Raw genomic sequence first — 18168 nt, 5'->3', positions numbered from 1 at the left:
CCTGCCCCGCCGCTTCCCCGGGCCCGGCCGCAGGAGGCAGCGGGGCCGCGGCACCGCCGTGCCAGGTAGGGCCGGGGTGGGGATCGGGGGGTGCCGGGAACGGGGAGCCCGGGGGTGCTCGGGGAGCGGCAGAGAGCTGGGGGGACTTTTGGGGTGCGCCGGAGGATGCTCCGAGGGGCGCTGGGGGGGATGCTGCGGGGGTGCATGGGAGCGCGCTGGGGGATGCTCCGGGAGTGTCCTTGGGGGTGTCCGGCCGGGATGGGTGCTGGGAAGCGGCGGGGGGGCTCCGGGCGCTGGCGGGACCCCGGGCGTCACTGCATGCCAGCAGAACTGCGGGCGGTACAGCCCTCCCCAGCCTCCCCGCTGCGGTTTTGCGGTCCCCAACCCAGCCAGCCCGGCGGCCTCTCCCCATTCCCACAGAAACTCTCAGCGCCGTGGCTCATTGTGCCCTGCCCAAGCTCGCTCTCCCTTACCCCCTCGATCCACGCGTCCCGTAGGGCCCCTGGGTGCTGCACCCCGTGCCGACAGCCTCGATCGCTCCCTACAACTCCCTGAAAGGAGAGTGTAGCGAGGTGGGGTCGATCTCTGCTCCCAGGTAACAGCTACAGGACGAGAGGTGATGGCCTCACGTTGCGCCAGCAACGGGTTCAGATTGGATACTGGGAATTTTTTTTTCTCCGAAAGAGTGGCAGTGCACTGGCACAGGCTGCCCAGGGAGGTGGTGGAGTTCCCATCCCTGGAGGTGTTCCAGAGCCGTGAGGATGTGGCACTGAGGGACGTGGGCAGTGGGCATGGTGGAGGTGGGCTGGGGTTGGACTTGATGGTCTTGGCTGTCTCTTCCAACCTTAATGACTCTATGGTTCCATAATTTGGGGCGTTCCACTTGTTCAGACTGAATGCTCTGGTGCCACAGCACGGTTGGAGCACTGAGGTCCGTGTCCCAAGTACCTGGAGGAGGCACTGGTTGGGTGACGGCAGAAAGTTGGCGAACGACTTCAAGTGCAATGCAGTAGGCTCAAGATGGGAAGGTGGCTGCCCTGGATGTGATGGTCACCTTCCATAGGACTGTCCTGAGTGGGATTATCTCATTCATCTCCTTTCTGGAGGCCCACACGGACATAACCATGAGCTGTGGGACATGGTACCTCCAAGAAGCATTTCCTTTCTTGTGGCTGAGGAGCAATCAGGTGGCAGCTTTGTTAAAATCACCCCAAAACTGGAATGCAAGAGTAAGGGATCCTGGTGCCCCTCTCCTTTCCCAGTCTGAGAATTCCCAGATTATCTGTGGACAGAAACAGCAGTGACAGATCCCACAGCTGGGGAGAAGCAGGGCTCTTTGGTACAGACCATGTGGATCCAGTAGGATCCCACTCTCCCACCCTGGTGCATGTAAAGGGACTTACATGGTGAAGATTTTGGCCAATTCCACAAGATACAGGTTTTGGCCAGTCCCAGGGAATTGGTGACCCTGGCCAGGGCGCGGGAGCGAGAAATCCCAGCTCCAGCTTTCGCACGCAGCCGTCTCTGTGACAAAGCCGTGGGGAGAAACCAGATGCAGAGAGCTCCTTCTTAGCCTGTATTTATTTTAGGCCTCGGTGGAATTGATGATTCCGGAGGCTGCGAGTCCTACGCATCTGAGGTTTCACATGAAAATGAAGCCGGCCGGAGTTATTGTGGTTATTATGATAATATACTGCCAAAATGAATGGGTTGGTGGAGTCAGTAATGTGAAACAGAGTGGCTCCAGTCCTTTGGATTAGTTTGTTTTAAATCTGTAACTTCAGCCCATTCCTCTGCTGAACGTGGGCCTCGGAGAGTGGCAGTGTTCAGTGGGGGCTTGGTCAGAAAATGTGGGGTGCCCCCATTGGCTGCAACCTACAGGGACGCAGCACTGGAAGGGGAGGGAGGTGGCACATCCATGCCCCTGCCCCTCAAGGCAGGTGAGGTTGGGAAGCTTTGTATGTTGCTGTGGGCTTTTCCAGTCCCACAGACTCTGGGTTTCATCCCTAAGTAGGCACTTTTTGCACAAGACCCCTTCTTACCCTCCTCCATCCTTTTCCTCCCAAGTGCTGAGTCCCGCACAGCAAGTGCCTGAGGAAGGGTGAGGCAGGAATGCCTCTCCCAAAAGCTGGGCTTGGTGGGTCACCTCCACACCCAGCTTCCAAAACACCCACAGGACCCTTTGCTTTTCATTAGGAACCAAAGATTTTTCCAGCCTGGCTTGTGCTGAAGCTCAGGCTCATCCATGGAAAGTGAGCCAAGGGTGCACCAAACCCTAGCCACGCCAAAGGCAGTCCTGCTGTCCTAAAGTTGCTACCAGCTTTTTCACCACATGGATGGTCTTGACCTGTCCTAGGGTGAGAAGATGGAAAGCAGCAGCTTGAATAGGGCCAGAAGCCCCCAAACCAGGGGATTGAGGCAAAAAAGAGTAAATCATAGAATCATAGAATACCCTGAGTTGGAAAGGACCCATAAGGATCGTTGAGTCTGACTCCTGGCTCCACAATAGAATCAGAGTGATTAGAATGCCAGAAGTGCGGCGCTTCCGACCTCTGTCTGCTTTCTGACATTGGAGCGCTTTGGATTTGTGGTTTCAAGTGAACGTTTGCATCACCTGGCTCTAGGAAAGGAGACTTCAGGGAAAGCATCACAGGTTTCAAGGAAGGTATTAAAATCATGAGCATCACCCAAGCGTTTTTTTAGGGCTGTGGCTGGAATGAGCTGAAGGTCAGCTCAGCAGAGGTTATCAACGCAAGGGATGAATGTGAGCATTTTCCCGTGCCGGTGAGCCATAAAAGAGGCAGAGCTGGGACATCCGATACCTCCGTGTCTCGTCCTGAACCGTCCCTAATGGACACGCTGGCAGGGAGCTCATTGCATTTATTAAACAGCAATAAGCAGCTTTAATAAAATCGGTATCCGCCATCTGACGGGGTGCCTGGAGAGGCTGCTGGAGTTGTGCCGGGCCCGGCACAGACCCTGGCCGTGACACTCCTGCAGCACTGCTGCTCTGGGACATGGAGGTTTCTAGGATCAGCAGCCAGCCCTCAGGACCAAGAAGTTTACAACCTTCTTTTTCTCCTCCTGGAAGGAAGCTCCTTTTCGTGCAGCGCACTGGTTTTCTTCCTTTGCAGTGAAAACACGTTGAAAAGCCCAACAACAACTGTTCCCAAGAGGCTGTGTTCATGTGTTCGAGCGCGGGTGTTGTGCAAGCCTGCAGAGTGCTGGATGGAGCAGGCGCTGCCGTAACCCTTCGGGTACCACGCACGCCAAGGATGAGCACGGGGCTCCTGCTCTCCTCTGCTGTTTTGCTCCCATCAGCCCTGCCAGCACCAAGGAGGGGATGGGAATCTTTCTGCGAGGTGGAACCGGCAGGGATGGGAAGGACAAAGGGGTGGCTTGGAGCTGCTTGGTGCCATCTGGTTCCCATCATCTGTGGGAGCAGCCTGTGTGTGACAACAAGCAGCTCTCGGCCAGGACTTCTGTTCTCTATGGCGCAAGGTACGAGCTGTCTGTGTCCCCAGCGTGCAGCAGTGCAGCATTCTGGCAGGAGCACCTGGGGCCATCAGCTATGGGAAATGTGTCCCCCCTCCTGCTCTGCGGGATGGAGCACATGAAGATCCAGGGCTGGGCACCCACCTCATGCATCCCACCTTTGCTGTCTTACCTCCATCAAGAGTGGTCAGGCATTGAATAGGGAAGTGATCGAGTCACCGTCCCTAGAGGCATTCCAGAGCCGTGCGGATGTGGCTCTGAGGGGCATGGGCAGTGGGCATGGCAGGGGTGGGTTGGAGTTGGGCTTGGGGATCTTAGAGGGCTTTTCCAACCTTGATGATTCTGTGATTCCATGAAGCACCAGCCCAGTTGGTGTATTTTGACTCCATTCATTCATTGACTCCACCGGAATGCAGAACTGAAGACCTTCTCCAGTCCCATGGGGATTCCATCTGGCCCGGGCTGCAAATCTGATGTGTGTAACTGCAATAAGGAAATGCTCCAAGTGAAAGCTTCCTGCGAGGTCTTTCCTTTGGGAAAAAGGAAACAATTCCTTGAGGCTCACTTTAAAATCAGTGCAGTACAGAAACATATCTGGTTTTTCATCATGCTACTCCATATACAGAACACAATTAACAAACACCAACGAATGTGCTCAGAAAAGATGTGCAAGGGTAACTATACTATGAAAATCTGACCCAAAAGAGTTGCAGTGAGCGGTGAACAAGCTCTGAGGCTCACTCAGAGCCCTGACCACAGGAGTTGCAGGGCTCATCCCTCACTGTTCAAATGTGCAGTGACCCCGACCTTGGGGAGCGCTCATGGGAGCGCTGCTTCCGCTTCTGCCTGTTTCCAGGCTGCCTGCTTCCTGCAGAGGCAAAACCCTTCTGCTTTTCTTGAAGCTGCATCTGCTAAAATCCCATGTTGCAGTCGCATAAGCAAAATGAGCCTGACGGAGTGCCTGCAGTGCTGCTTTGCAGACATTAAGTGGCTCCATGTGTTTCTTCCCCACTGACACAATCGTTGGGGTCGCGCTGTTGGTAAGGAGCAGTGCTGGCCCCGCTCGGTGCCGTGGGTCCTTGCTGAAAGTCCATCCCCAGACGTGGGCTGTGTGTGGGTGTGGGCACTTTGCCTTGGGAAGCGCCAAGTTTTGGAAAGTTCAGTGCTGAGGCTGAGGGTTGTTTCCTGCTGCAGACCTGGGGGTGTCAGCAATTCTGCACGGCCCTGCAGAGCCCCAGTGGCTGTGGGTGCAAGCACATGGGAGCTCCCAAGTTTGAATGCCAAAGTCACTGGGCTGGGGTTACTGGGGTGCCTGGCAGCACTGAGCTGTCCCTATCCCGTCCCCATCCCCGGCCCTGCAGGGCTGCAGCGGGATTCATCCTTAACGCCGAGACCTTCTGTGGCTGCTAATGAGGATGCTGCCTCTTAATTGAGGCAGCTGCTGGTGTGTCCCCGCCAGGCGCCAGGCGCAGTAGCTGATAGATGTGCTCAGCCCGCGAGGTGCAGCGTGCAGGGAGCCAGCCGGGGCGCAGCCCACAACACCAGGTATAATAGGAACTGTAGTGTTAATCATTGACTGTCTCTTAAATAATCTTTCTGATAGAGGGGACAGCCCTTGAGCAGCACTCGGTGTTTTCGTGAAAAAAAGGGAAACGTGCTGTGAAGAGTGGCTCATTGCATGCAGCAGGCTCGGGCTGTCCTCGGGAAGGTCACAGGAGATCGATGCTTTGGTTTGCTGGAAAATGAATCCCTCTTTCCTGCTCCTTATCATAAACTTGTGTTTGCTTTTCCAGCAAGGTCGCTGGGGCGCTCACCGACGTCCCAGCAGCGGGCTGGGGGCTGGGAGGGATCCTGGGCTCTGCAGGGGGTATGAGCTGTAGCGGGACAGCTGCTGTCCTGGTGCTGGTTGTCCTTCTGCAACGGGGTGCCAGCGTGTTGCTGCAGTGCAGGAGGAAAATGACAGAGCTGAAAGAGATGTGGTGTTGTAGCTAATGAGATTGTGTTGCTGCGCTGCTCGGCGGGGTGAGTTATCTGCTTGGGTGCCGTCACAGGGTTAAATGCTGTTCGTTCAAAGTCGCCAGCAAGATGCTTGCAGGGAAAGAAACCCATGTCTGTCTATCTCTCGGTTATTTGCTTTGAAAATTTGCTGCTCTTGGCTCTGCAGGCTGAAGGGAGTGAGGGAGGGAGCCGCAAGGGGCAGGGGAAGGGAGGGTTAAAGAAACAGCAGCAGGCATGGCCATAAGGCAGCACTGGGCACTGTGAGGGGCAGGCAATTAGGTGCCTTCGGTCTATGCTGCTGCCTTCCTGCTTATTTGCCTCCCTGGTTTCCCTTTCTGTATATGTATTTACGGCTGACTTGAGAACAGAAATGCTGCTCAGACCTGGACTGATCCTCCCCTAAAAGCTAAAATTCAGTGCTGCAGCTTGTGTTGATGCTGGTGTCCTTCGGGTTATGCAACAGGGGAAGGGCCAGTACATACAAAACCCTGCCCAGCTCAGCACAGTGGGGCCTTGCAGGACGGAGACTTACCAGAAAGTGCTGTCCTCCCTCAGGCGTTGGGCAGGAGCTCCCAGAGCTGGGAGGTGAGGACAGGCACCGTGCACGAGGACATCACCGTGCACGAGGACATCACCGTGCACGAGGACATCGCCATGCATGAGGACACTGCTGTGCACGAGGCGATTTTGGAGTAGGTTGGCCAAAAGGGAAAAGTGACAGCATCAGTTTGGACTGCAGAGTTGGGACCCAGCCAGCTCATAAACGAACCAATTAGGTGTAATTATCTAGATATTAAAAAACATCCTATTGCCTGGCTTTCTTTCTTCCCCTCCCTCTAAATAAATGACCTAGAAGAGTGAAATGTAACTGGTTGGAGTGTAGCTGGGATTCATAATTGCTCTGTAATTGGCTGTAATTGGAAAATTAAAAAAAAAACATTTGAGGAAGAAGTTAGTGTTCATTTTGGCACATGCTGTTTGTTGGCAGAAGGAGGCAGAATTGCCTTCTATAGTGAAAGCACGGTTAATTTGGCCAAGGTACTGCAGCGGGCTGGGCTCAGTGTGGATGCCAGGGGCATGGAGAAGGTGCCAGCCCAGAGGTGCTGGGAGCACCGATGTTCTCTGCAGTGGGGGCCCTACAAGCTTTCCATCTGAGCATAAACTGGCAATGAACTTGCTTGCCTTACTGAAGAAACTAATTGTTTCTTTGAAAGGTTTGATCCTTCAAAGCATCCATCCTTTGGTGACAATACAGCAGGATGTGACTGCGTTTTCCCACTGGTCTTTGTTGTAGTTAATACATCTTTAAAACATGTTGCAGTTATAAAGTCATTTCAGTGCTTCTAGAAGGGCGTAGCTGCTGCTGCTACGCCCTTCCATATATCCTTATCTGTACTGCAGATCCATTTATCTTGCCATTTCCATATGAAGAAAGCCGAGATACAAAAAGAAAAAATATGTATGGAAGAGAAAGAGAACTTAGAAGATGCAGAGCAGAGAAGAGCAGAGAGCAGAGCTTCTTCTGAACCTGAGAAAGAGCAAGGGGTCTCAGGGATGGTTCTGCTGGAGGATGCTGCAGAACTGAAAACAGGGAGAGCAGCATGACCAGTGCTAGATGAGAACGGTGTTGGGCGAAGCGAGGGGCAAAGGTGGGCTGCAGCCCTTGAAGGGGAGCACTGGAAGTTTGGCCAAGTGCTAAAGCCCTTATGAAGGCAAAATATTAAAAGCAGCAGATGAATTCAGACCCTGACAGTTTGATCAATGAGGTGAATGTGTGCAGGATTCTGAAATTAAGAGTCCCAGTGTCCTTCCCAGTGGCTGGGCCTGGTACAGACCTCACTGCATGCAGCTGCCTTGAGAACGTCGTGTAGCTCAGGGATCAGCTCAGAGGAGAAGACTTGGAGCTGCTGTGAGATGTGCCCAGGAAACACATCAGATGCTCGAAGGAAAATCTTAACCAGAAAACCCCACTTTTGCAGCCAAACCCAGCTGTAGTGCTGGAATGTTCCGTGAGAATGAGCTACCTGGGAGCTGGCTGTTCCTGCTGGCGAAGGAGCCGCTGATTCCAGCGCATGTGGAATTGCTGAGCAGCCCAGCCAGGCTGCAGGATGCGGGGAATGAGGGGGTCCTGTGGAGGGGTAGGAGCCTTTAAGATGGACTCGGTTCAGATAATGGAGTATTTTTCAATTAAAAATATTTATTTCGTTTTTTCCAAGGGTGATCTGGCTCATCTGCCCCAGTGTATCGGAGGATGGGGCACTGAGAGCCTGAGCAGAGCACACCATGGAGAAGACAGATGGTACGGATGGTTCTTTGCTCATTTATTTCTTGAAAACAAGAAAACCATACAAGCCCTGAAGTCATTTCCTTACCAGAAAAACAGTAAACTAACCATTTTCTGTAGATAGGTTTTTCTAGAAGGAGACCAGATTGCATCGTTCATGCATTACCTAAACCACAGCAAAACCCCTGTGTAGCTCTTGGAGCCCTGCACTAATTTGCTCTCCCAACACTGGCAGACCTGCTCCTGGTTTGCTCCTGGCTCTGCCTTCACACCTGGCTACCCAGCAAGGTGTTTTCCCTTTATCATTCCCATGATCTCAGGCAATTTTGGGCTTTCTCAGTGCAGTGCTTCCCCAGTTCACCTCTGGAGAACCAGGTCTGACCTTGGAGGTGCAGCATCTCCGTGAGCATTACGATGACACACAGCCCCTGGTCTTGTGGCGGCCCTTGGGGCAAGGAGCCAGTCTTCGTTAAATAAGCAGGTCATTGGGCTGCTGTGCCTAGGCTTTGCCCCTAGAGCTGTGGCCAAGGATGGGTTGAGGTCAGAAATGAATGGGCCGGATGAAGGAAGTGGTAACATTTCCCTCCTGCTCTAAAACTCTATTTCATTCTTTTTGTTTTCTTTTGAACTACCAATGTTCAATCTTTTTTCCCTTCCCTGTGGTTGTTCCAGCAGCCGGCCAGCCACCCCTGCCCAATGGGGATGGGGAGCAGCCCCGCAGCCTCCCCTACTCCTTGGAAACACCGTATGGCTTCCACCTGGACCTGGACTTCCTCAAGTATGTGGACGACATTGAGAAAGGGAACACCATCAGGAGGGTTCACATCCACCGCAAAGCCAAGCAGCCCAAATTCAGCACTCTGCCCCGAAACTTCAGCCTGCCCGAGAACGGCTCCCATGGCTACGCAGCTGCTGCTGGGCCCGGCTGGCCAGCTGCCATGTACCGTGCGCAGCGCAAGGCATCCCTGGGGGCGGAGGAGATGTTGCGGGCCCCGCTGCCCGGCGAGGAGCCCAGTTACCGCAGGAAGGCCCTCCTGGCCGAGACACGACGGCACGCTGAGCTGGTGCGCTGTGAGGATGAGCTCCGGGGGCGGCCGCAGCTGCTGAGGGCATCCAGCCTGCCTGCAGCACTGCCACCCGGACAGGCCCCGGCCGGTGATGGCTGTGTGCCGTGTCCCCTCCGGCCCAGTGACAATGGGAGCTGCCCAGAAAGCACGTTTCGTCCCATGCCGCGTTCACCCGATGGCATCGCTTTGCTGCCGCCTCCTGTGTTGAGTCCTGGGGCAGAGTCGGCCTTGCAGCAGCACGAGTGGCCAGGGAAAGGCGGCCTTGTGCGGGATGTCCCCAAGGAGAGGGTACAGCCCCTGTGGCAGGGCCAGCACTCTGCCGCGCAGCTACAGGTGGTGGTGGAGAGCCGGGGCGAAGAGGGTGATGCCAGCGATGCCACCAATGGTAGCGCCATGGTCTCAGCCTCGCCGAGTGCCCTCCGGCTTGCAGATGAAAGCACAAACCGTGGGAAAGCAGAGGGAAGTGTAAGTGAAATCGCTCTGAATGTGCTGAAGGAAGGTGAGGACAGGTGTGCCCGTGCCCGAGAGAAGGAGGAGCGGGGAGGAGATGTGGGAGAGCCTGGTGGGATCACCGCACTGAAACAGCACATTGCTGCGCTGGAGGAGCAGCTGGACAGGAAGAAAGAAGAGCTGGAGCAGATCAGAGCAGTGCTGAAGCAGCAGGATCATGAGATCAAGGAAAAGGAGAAGAGCATTCAGTTACTGGCCAGCTCCAAAGCCCAGCTGGAGGAGCAGCTGTGCCAGGAGAACACACGAGAGGACACGGTGTCTTCCACGCGGCGTGGCAGCATGCTGCAGTACAACGATGCGGCGGTGAACACTGAACTCTCACATGTGAATGGCTCCAAGCAAGTCCATGATAAGGGCATCAATGTAAATATCCCACTCTCCACCAAATCCATAGGATGTGGTGTCCGCAGAGCGGACAATGGAAACTTGCTGGCAGCGGAGCTGAGTGCTCAGGGATGGGCTGATGGCGGCACCGGTGTTGGAGGAGAGGGACCCGGACACTTTGCCAAGCTCTCAGAGACTGAAGCTGGTCTGGAGCCTGGCCTTCATGCCCAGTGCTTCACCGAGCTGAAGATTGATGAGCAGCTCAGCGATGACAACCAAAACCAAAGGAATAGCTGCGACACCCAGAGTCTCGCTGCTCACGCGGTGGCTGCAGAAAGCTATCGAACAGGAAGAACTGGCTCAAGCACAGGCGAAAATGAGGCAGGCTTTGGTGAAGACAAAACTGAAGATGGGATGGGAGAGGAAGGTCTCCCTGACCCCAAAGATTTCCCTGCTGTTGACCCCATAGGCCAATACGTAAAGAAAATCCAGGAGCTGTTGCAGGAGCAGTGGATGTGTTTGGAGCACGGCTACCCTGAGCTGGCGAGCGCTATCAAACAGCCGGCCTCTAAGCTCAGCTCCATCCAGAACCAATTAGTTAATTCCTTAAACTCGTTGCTGTCTGCCTACTCTTCGCAGAGGCCAGCAGATAAGGAGAATTCCAACACGCACTATCAGCCGTTGGGTAAATAACATTGGCATAGGTTTCAACATGTCCGGCTGAATCTCTTGCCATCTGATGGAGTGTCGGACAGGTGCAATGTGGTGGAGCTCGGTGGGGTACTAGTATCAGAGAGATTGGGAATAGCCCCTCCTAAAAATGTGTCTTTGAGGAAGGCAAATCTGTGCATAAGCCATGCAATCTTAAAATAAAATAAAATAAAGCCCGTGTAAGAGCTGATAAAGCTGTGACTCAGTTATACGCAGGATCACGTCCAAAACTGGCCGTACTTGTGGCTGTTCCATCAAATAACCCCGCTTGCCATTCCTCTCAATTGGACATCTTAATTTGCAAGAACACGGGGATCAGATGTTCATCTGGGGTAAATCAGCATGAAGTTCACCAGAACCAAAACCAATTCAAGCTGACTGAGCAGCAAGGCTGGGAACAGACCAGTACCCGGTCACACAGCTGTTCAGCTAGAATAATTTTAGCTGATAGGATGCTGAGAATCTAAAACCAAAGGCTTGGGTTCACTGTCAGAAGGACCTTGCAAATAGATAAGTGACGTGTTACAAGCAATACGTAGTGAGGCTATTCAAACTGAAGGAAAGATTTATCTATATAGTATTATAGGAGAGGTTGTAACATTAGTATTGAAAAAAAAAAAGATAAAACATTATAACATTATTACAAGAGTAAAGCCTGCTTATATTCACAGAGCACATATGTAATTCCCAGCTGTATATATTGTATTCCCAGCCACTTGAAGATGTTCGAGACCTGTATGGTAAAGGTGGCAGGGCAGGTTCAGACTGTGGCTGGCTGCATCAGCATTTTTGCAAGGCATAAAAGGTCCTGTAAGATGAAGTAATAAGATGCTTACGGTTATGATTTGTAGTTTGTTGCTACAAGTTGGGAATGACCACTGATAATTATGGCACACCTGCTTAATTAATCTATTATTTTGTATTTTGCTAGAAACCTCACCAACCACAAGTCTTAAATCTATCATGAAAAAGAAAGGTTATGGCTCCCATGCAGGAGGCAATGGGACCAAAAAGAATCTTCAGTTTGTTGGGGTAAATGGTGGGTAAGCATCCGTTACAAAGATAAAACTGCCTTTAACGTGTAATGCCCTCTGTATCACTGAAGAAATTCTTTTTCTCCTCTTCTCCTCTTGAAACCTCTTGATTAAAAGGCCATTTGAAATGGAGCCTCTTTCCTCCCTTCTTTAACCCAGCACTGATAACCTGTAGTAACCCTGCAGACAAGCCTGGGATGATGGTGCTTTCAGGGCAGCGAGGGTTATCCCTGGGGACCGATACTCTGTGCACACCAAACTCCTGGGGCTTCCTCCAGAGCCCGGCTGGGTCTGTGGGAGGATTCCCACTAACTTTATGGGGTTTGGAGGAGCTCAGCACTGGCTGGGTGGGCGTGCTGCCACTAACTAGCCTCCACAACAGCCAACAAGAGTTTGGCCAGGATCAGGGAAAAGGCGATTTCAGTAAATGAGGACTTACCCTGTTGTGAGGAGACCCTTATGCCAATTGTGCTCCAATAACCATTCCCTGAGCATCCAGTAGCTAATTCACTTTGGCTTTTAAGCTAACTGGCTGCAGCAACATGTGCTTTACATGCATTTCTAAGAGCAGCACACGCCCCTCTCCTACCAAGGAATACTTGTGCTGGCACTGGAGAGAGGGCAGAAAGCATTTCACTTTCCCTGCGTGAAGCTCTGTGTGCAAGTTTGAATGCTGGTTTCTGCTCATCTGTGCTTCTCCACCCAGTTTCCAGCTCTGTAGCTACTGCTGTTGGCTTTACTCGCTCTTGTTGAGTAGCACTTCTCCTAACAGGCACTGAAATGGCACAGTGTGTAGTAAGTAGAGTCCCGGCTAACGTCAGAATTGTTTGAGGATCATGGCAGCTAAATGTATTCTCATGGAAGATACTTTTGATGTGGATACTTTCAGACAACAAGAGGTCTCTCTAGCAGGGATGCTTGAATGGTGGACTCACCTCCATTGGAGCTGCTTTTTGTTGGCATACTGCCTGTCCTAGCTTGCCACAAGGTCCACATATTCCCTGAAGTAACCTTGCCTGCTGCTAATTGATTGCTTCTATCATGCTCCTGCTGGTTTAGGAAGCCAAAAAAGACTAACCCTAGGTCTGGCTGTGGCTCTACCCTTGTAGCTTGCGTATCACTCTGGGCTTCATCCAAGGCCCATTGGAGTCAGTGGGTGTCTTCAATGAGTCTTGGTCAAGCCTTGTGGGTGTAGACGGGGAAGGAGTGAATAACATGTGGTATCCCCAAATAGCTACGAAACAACTTCAAGTGAAGACACAAGTTGTGAAGACAGCCCATCAGAGGGGGACGGGGAGAGTGATGCAGAGAGAGGAGCTGGTGGTCTGGAGCCCGCACAGGAGCAAGGCGGAGGTGGAAGTGAGGGAGCTTCATTTGGGACCTCCATGCAGGAAACTCGAGAAGACCATGACCCGCAGGAACCTCAGGCAGAAGCAACACCTTGCACTCAGCACAAAGCTGACAGGTAACCAGAAAGCCAAGAAGCAGTCGTGCTTCCCATAACATTTCTGAACCCACAGGATGTATGGCACTGTGCTTGGTCACCCCACAGGGCTGGGGACTGCGCTTTGTGTGCTCAGAGGACAGGCAGTTGTTGGCTTCCATAGGCACTGGAAAAGACTTTAAAGAGCTAAATATTTTTGGAGTTACTCCACAATCTAGTGGGGATTGATTCAGGCCCCAAAGTTGATTGTGGAAAAGGCGGAGTGAGTCATGTTTGGTGAGAATTAGCTCATTTCTCTCTCCTCAAGTAAACTTCTTAAGTCAAGTTCCTTGCAGATTCAGGGATAAAATTTCTTTTTCCAGCTTTGGGATTCTTGTAAAGATGAAGTTCCTACAGATTTGGGTCTCTGGACTTAAAGACTTAGAAAGGTGCTTGGCTGTGTACCTAAAATCTGTTTCAAGTCAGTGGGACAACTTGTATCCATAAAGTTAAGTGTTTAAACAAGCATTTAAAATATTCTGACCTAACCTGCACGTTATCCCTCCTTCTTCAATGCCACTTGCAAGTTCTGCTTCATGATAGACTTAACAAAGTATTTTCCCTTTAGATGCAAACCCTCTGAAGATTTCCTCGCCGCCTGCCAGCTGCTCAGCCAGCACCTCCCTGAAATAAGAACTACGAGCGACCAGCATCTGGTACAGATGTTTTTCAGTCAAATTCCAACTGCAGTTCCCACTCTCTGTTATGTTTAATGGATAAGATTGTCCTAATGGTGCACTGCAGGCTGTGCCCCGCCATGCTATGGCCAGCTGGGTAAGGAGATGGGACAAGATGGAAAAATGAGATGAAAGCTTTCTCTGCTTACTCATTCACATTACCACAGGAAATTCCTTTCCCCGTCGAGTTAGAACAGCAATCACAAAACCACAAGCTGAATACTGGCTGGAGGATACCAGCGCACAGGATGAGGAGCTGGATCAGCAGCAGGTTTGCAGGATGACAGCTCCTCTGCTCTCCTGGAAAGGGACCTTAGCACTGCACTTCCAAATCCACCCAGTGCACCATTTTCTGCCCAATTTTTCTCCATCTGAACAGCAAGCAAAGGTGCTCATCCCCTCTGAGCAGTGACGGTGCAAATATAGTTGCAGAGAGACACCAAGGGACTAATCAGCTCCAATGGCTGCTCATTAAGCTTTGGTGTTTTTTGGCATTTTTTAAGGGTGATGCTCTCATGAGGTGTTTTGCTCCATCAGGTGGAGAAAGAGAGCACCCAGAGCCCAGTCCATGTTATAGGGAGAGAAGGTACCAACTGCAGCCTGGCTGCTCCTGGAGGCTGCTGGGGGATAGCAATGGCAGGGCCAGCGGTCACTGTGGATTTGAGATGAGAGAGCAGTTTGTATGTGTATTATTGCTTTTATTTTGGTAAGAGGAATTCCTTTGAGAGCTAGGTTGGCTCAGGGACAGGTACTAACTGAGGATTCAGCATGCGAGAGGAGGGTGGGCAGGGTGCCAGGCTCTCCTGCAGCCCAGGGGTAACACTGACGTTGGTGTTCACAGCGGCACGTCCTCAGCACCGTCTGCCAGGAGTGGTTCCGGGTGTCAAGTCGCAAGTCTTCCAGCCCCGAGGTGGTCGCGGCCTATCTGCAGGCACTGGGCACCATCCAGCCGCAGCTGCTGGAGGCGGTGGTCAACATGGCCGACAGGAACAGCAACACGGCTCTTCACTACAGCATCTCCCACTCCAATTTCCCGATTGCAAAGCTCCTGCTGGACACAGGTAGGAGCAGCAGCTCTCTGCTGAGCAACGGCTTTGTTGGGTACGGGTGTGGAAGTTGTTTTGTGCCGCTCTCCTGGTGGGGCTATGGTGGGCAGAGCCAGGTCATGGGGTCCATCTGTGGTTCCAGAGGTAGCAAATGGTGAATGAGAGCCCAGGCCTTCCCAGGGAGTCCAGCTGGGAGCAAAGCAAGGTGGGACAGAGACAGGGTTGGCAACCAGCTACAACCAACATGCGAGTGAGTAGGTTGACACCCAGTAGACTGGTGTGGAGCCAAGGTCCATCCAGGAGACATGGTTGAGCTGGAGACCGGCACCCTCCCATGTTGCTCAGCTGTGGGCCTATGAGTGTGCGTGAGGACCTCAGCTGAGGCTCATCAAGGGCATTAAGGCTCATTAATGTTCAGGGCTTTGGAAATGGCTCAGGGTACCTGTGGATGAGGGGTCCAGATGCGATGGAAGACGTGCTGTTCAGCCGAGCCAGTGGCTCCCACAACTTCTTGTAGCAGCCAGTGCCACGTTGTGGGTCAGAACAGGAGGCTCAGACCCCTGGTAGCATAACAAATCCCACAGCGCCACAGGAAAATTGCATTTTAAACTATTGAACTTTCAGCTCATGTGGCAAAGAAAGGGACTTTCAGCTGAGATTGTACTGAGGGGAAAAATGCACGCGCTTTCAGAAAGAATAGGGACACTTTGGCCTCTTTTCATGGGCCAGACAATCTGCTAAATGTTAGGGAAATGGCATATTATCATACACATCTATACAGCCATTGTTGCTGCTCACAGGCAGCCCCAGGAGCCTGCCCTGCCCCGGATCACGGGGAGCAGCGCGCTTCTGAAGAGCGTTTGCCAGTGGGATCCTTGTAGCTGGAAACAGGCCCTTCAAGTGGAAACAAAACCAAATAGAGCACTTGAGAACAGCACGAGGAAGAACTAGAGTAAAAAGTGCGTTTTGCTGTGAAATTTATCCATGTCTTCAGCGATGATCTGCAGACATATTCGGTGGTGTGCCCCGCCGTGGGGTGATCTTCACCCTTCTGCTGATCCCTCGCTTTAGGAGGTAAAACAAACAGCTCCAGGCCTGGGGGCTGCATATGTTGTACCGAATCTTTCTGGGAGATATAATTTGGCGATGGTCATCAAAGTTAATTGAGTTGACCTCAGGAATTATAATGTAGCAACATATAGCACCAAAGCTTGTTCAATGCCGTCCTTGCAAGACCATTAACAAACAGATATTTAATGCAGATAAGGCTTGGTCCTGTATAACTATGGGACCTCCCGCTGAGTTTCCTCATTTCTCAGTCAGATCCTTCCCCTCAGCCAGGCAGCACTGTTGGCCTTTCAGCCACAGCCACCTTCTCCACATGCACTGTGACTTTCTTTGCTCTCCTTCCCTCGGCTCCCTCCTTGCTGGGCTGAATCCTGCTTGTCTCCCTGCGTCCTCCGCCAGGGGTCTGCCACCTGGACCTGCCGAACCAGGCAGGCTACACAGCTGTGATGCTCACCCCGTTGGCAGCTGCCGAGACAGATGAAGACATGGCTGTGGTGATGAGGCTGCTGAAGGAGGGGGACGTCAATGTGCGAGCCGCTCAGGTGTGTTGGGTGAAGGGCAGCCTCTCTATGGGGGATGTGCGTTTGGCCAAAATGTTCCCAAACCCAATCTGGCCAGCCTCCAGCCCATCTATGCACAACTGCAGTGGCCAAATTCCTGTTGGTCTCACAGCTGTCTGGGCTGGAAGGAGAGATGGGAGCTCCATCGAGGGTTCAGTAAAATCAGAGTGGGTGCAGCACCAGTTCAGACTGTGGTTTTGAAAATGAGGGAATAACCACCCCCCCACGTCTCCAGGAATATCTCGGGGATGAAATTCCAGTAGCTTATGCTGAATGAACCGTGGCAGGTGGTGGGTGGGAGTTGCTGTTTCCCAAAAATGACAAGAACAACCCCAGCAAAACTGCAGTGTGCCTACACCACAGCTCCCTGCGGCACAAGGCAAGAGCTGGGTGAAAGCTAAGGAACATGAGGAAGGTTGAACATTTTGCAAAATACTTTTTCTGAGCTAAATAGTTAAAATCCACAGTGGCAGGGAGGGGAGGTTGGGGCGACTGTGGGTACACAAGCTGGGCCAGCTCTGCTGGCAAGCGGGCATTTCATTGTAGATTGACACGTCTGTCCCAGCGGTAGCAATGCCCTCACCCACCCAGCTAGCAGTTAGTGCTGAAGAGCCCAGGAGGGCAATACGCTGTAAAGGACCGAGCTGAGCTGTGTGTTCCGCAGGGAGGGCAGACGGCCCTGATGCTGGGGGTGAGCCACGAGCGGGAGGCCATGGTGCGGGCCCTGCTGGCCTGCCAGGCCGACGTCAACCTGCAGGACGAGCAGGGCAGCACGGCGCTGATGGTGGCCTGCCGGCAGGGCAGCACCGACATGGTCAGGCTGCTGCTGGCCCAGCCTGGCTGCCAGCTGGCGCTGACGGACAAGGTGAGGCGCGCTCGGGCCCTGCACAGCCTGGAGCCGGCTGCGCCATGCTGGTGTGGTTGGGCTGGGCTGACCGAGGCCAGGCTGGCTGATTTAGGCCTGGTGAACGTGGCCAGGCCGTGTGTTGGTCACGTCAATGCCACCTGTCCCTCCCTCAGGACGGAGACACAGCGCTGTCCATTGCCCAGAGGAGCGCCCACGAGGACATCGCCGCGCTGCTGCACCGCGCCCAGCACGGCCCCAGCGCCTGAGCCCGGCGAGGAGGATGCGGGGAGGGAGAAGAGCAACCACAGCTGAGGTCACTCCCCTCATTAACCCGATCCTGTACCCGCATCGCAACAAACGGCTCAAATTCTGTTCTGCCGAGTTAAGTTTCTGGATTGCCCTCTGCTAACACTCACTGCACGGCCCTGGGGGGCCAGCGGCCGAATGGAAGGAGCTGTTCCAGCCTTCGCCGGGGGCTGCCCTGTTAATCAAGCACTTACCTGTATTCCATTTAACTCGTAATTTGTGTCCTAATATTTATTATTAGCTCTCCCCTCTGTAGTAGGAGGCAGTGACTGTTCGTATAGGTAACAACAAACACAGGTCGGATGGATTACAGAAGGTATAACATCCTATTTATGTTTGCTCATGTGGGCCTGATGTAAGAATTAAGAATTAATGCTGTAGGAAAATATTTGAGGACAGCAGACCCAAACACACAGACACTGTTTTGCCTGGACTCAGAATTACCATATGGCTCTTATTTTTTCTAATTAATTTTGAGCTGATGGGGAAACGAAGCCCATTGGTGTGCACAGAGCCCAAACCACTCCGTGAGCATGGGCAAGGATTTAACGCAGCATCCTCACCCTAGCTAAGAGCAGATCTCTTGTGTTGGTGCCTGCTTCGTTTGCTTTGCCTCCACAATGTTCTTAAGTGGAAGCGCTCACTCCACAAGAAACCCATCTGCCTTTTTTAACCCCGTCCCCAAAAGCTGTTACCTCCCCCACGTATGAATAAACCCAAGTTAAACTTCGACCTGCATTTGCCGTTGTTCCTGCTCC

The 18168-nt window shown here is 52.7% G+C and overlaps 1 protein-coding gene across 3 annotated transcripts; it reads left to right on the top strand.

Moving 5' to 3' along the window:
• KANK4 (KN motif and ankyrin repeat domains 4) lies at window positions 1–18140 on the top strand. Of its 3 annotated transcripts, none has more exons than XM_021405464.1 (10): window positions 1–65; window positions 7710–7792; window positions 8450–10363; window positions 11321–11432; window positions 12658–12888; window positions 13475–13562; window positions 14425–14644; window positions 16097–16239; window positions 16922–17122; window positions 17278–18140. In XM_021405464.1, exons 2-10 carry the CDS (start codon window positions 7777–7779, stop codon window positions 17368–17370), a joined length of 3018 nt encoding a protein of 1005 aa, XP_021261139.1. In that variant the 5' UTR covers window positions 1–65; window positions 7710–7776; the 3' UTR covers window positions 17371–18140. The 3 variants fall into 3 exon arrangements, with proteins under 3 accessions (XP_021261139.1, XP_021261141.1, XP_021261140.1); XM_021405466.1 differs by lacking the exon at window positions 1–65 and adding an exon at window positions 150–5040; XM_021405465.1 differs by lacking the exon at window positions 1–65 and adding an exon at window positions 5052–5517.

Source organism: Numida meleagris, chromosome 7 (assembly GCF_002078875.1).
Source record: "Numida meleagris isolate 19003 breed g44 Domestic line chromosome 7, NumMel1.0, whole genome shotgun sequence".
Classification (NCBI taxonomy): domain Eukaryota; kingdom Metazoa; phylum Chordata; class Aves; order Galliformes; family Numididae; genus Numida; species Numida meleagris.
The sequence above is the reverse complement of the archived record's forward strand: the minus strand, read 5'-3'. Positions and strand labels throughout refer to the sequence as shown.

Excerpts from the sequence above, each read along its gene's own strand:
- KANK4 (XM_021405464.1), top strand. Across the intron at positions 13,563-14,424 it reads CTACGAGCGACCAGCATCTG|CGGCACGTCCTCAGCACCGT; the intron begins GTACAGATGTTT and ends TGGTGTTCACAG. Across the intron at positions 17,123-17,277 it reads AGCTGGCGCTGACGGACAAG|GACGGAGACACAGCGCTGTC; the intron begins GTGAGGCGCGCT and ends TCCCTCCCTCAG.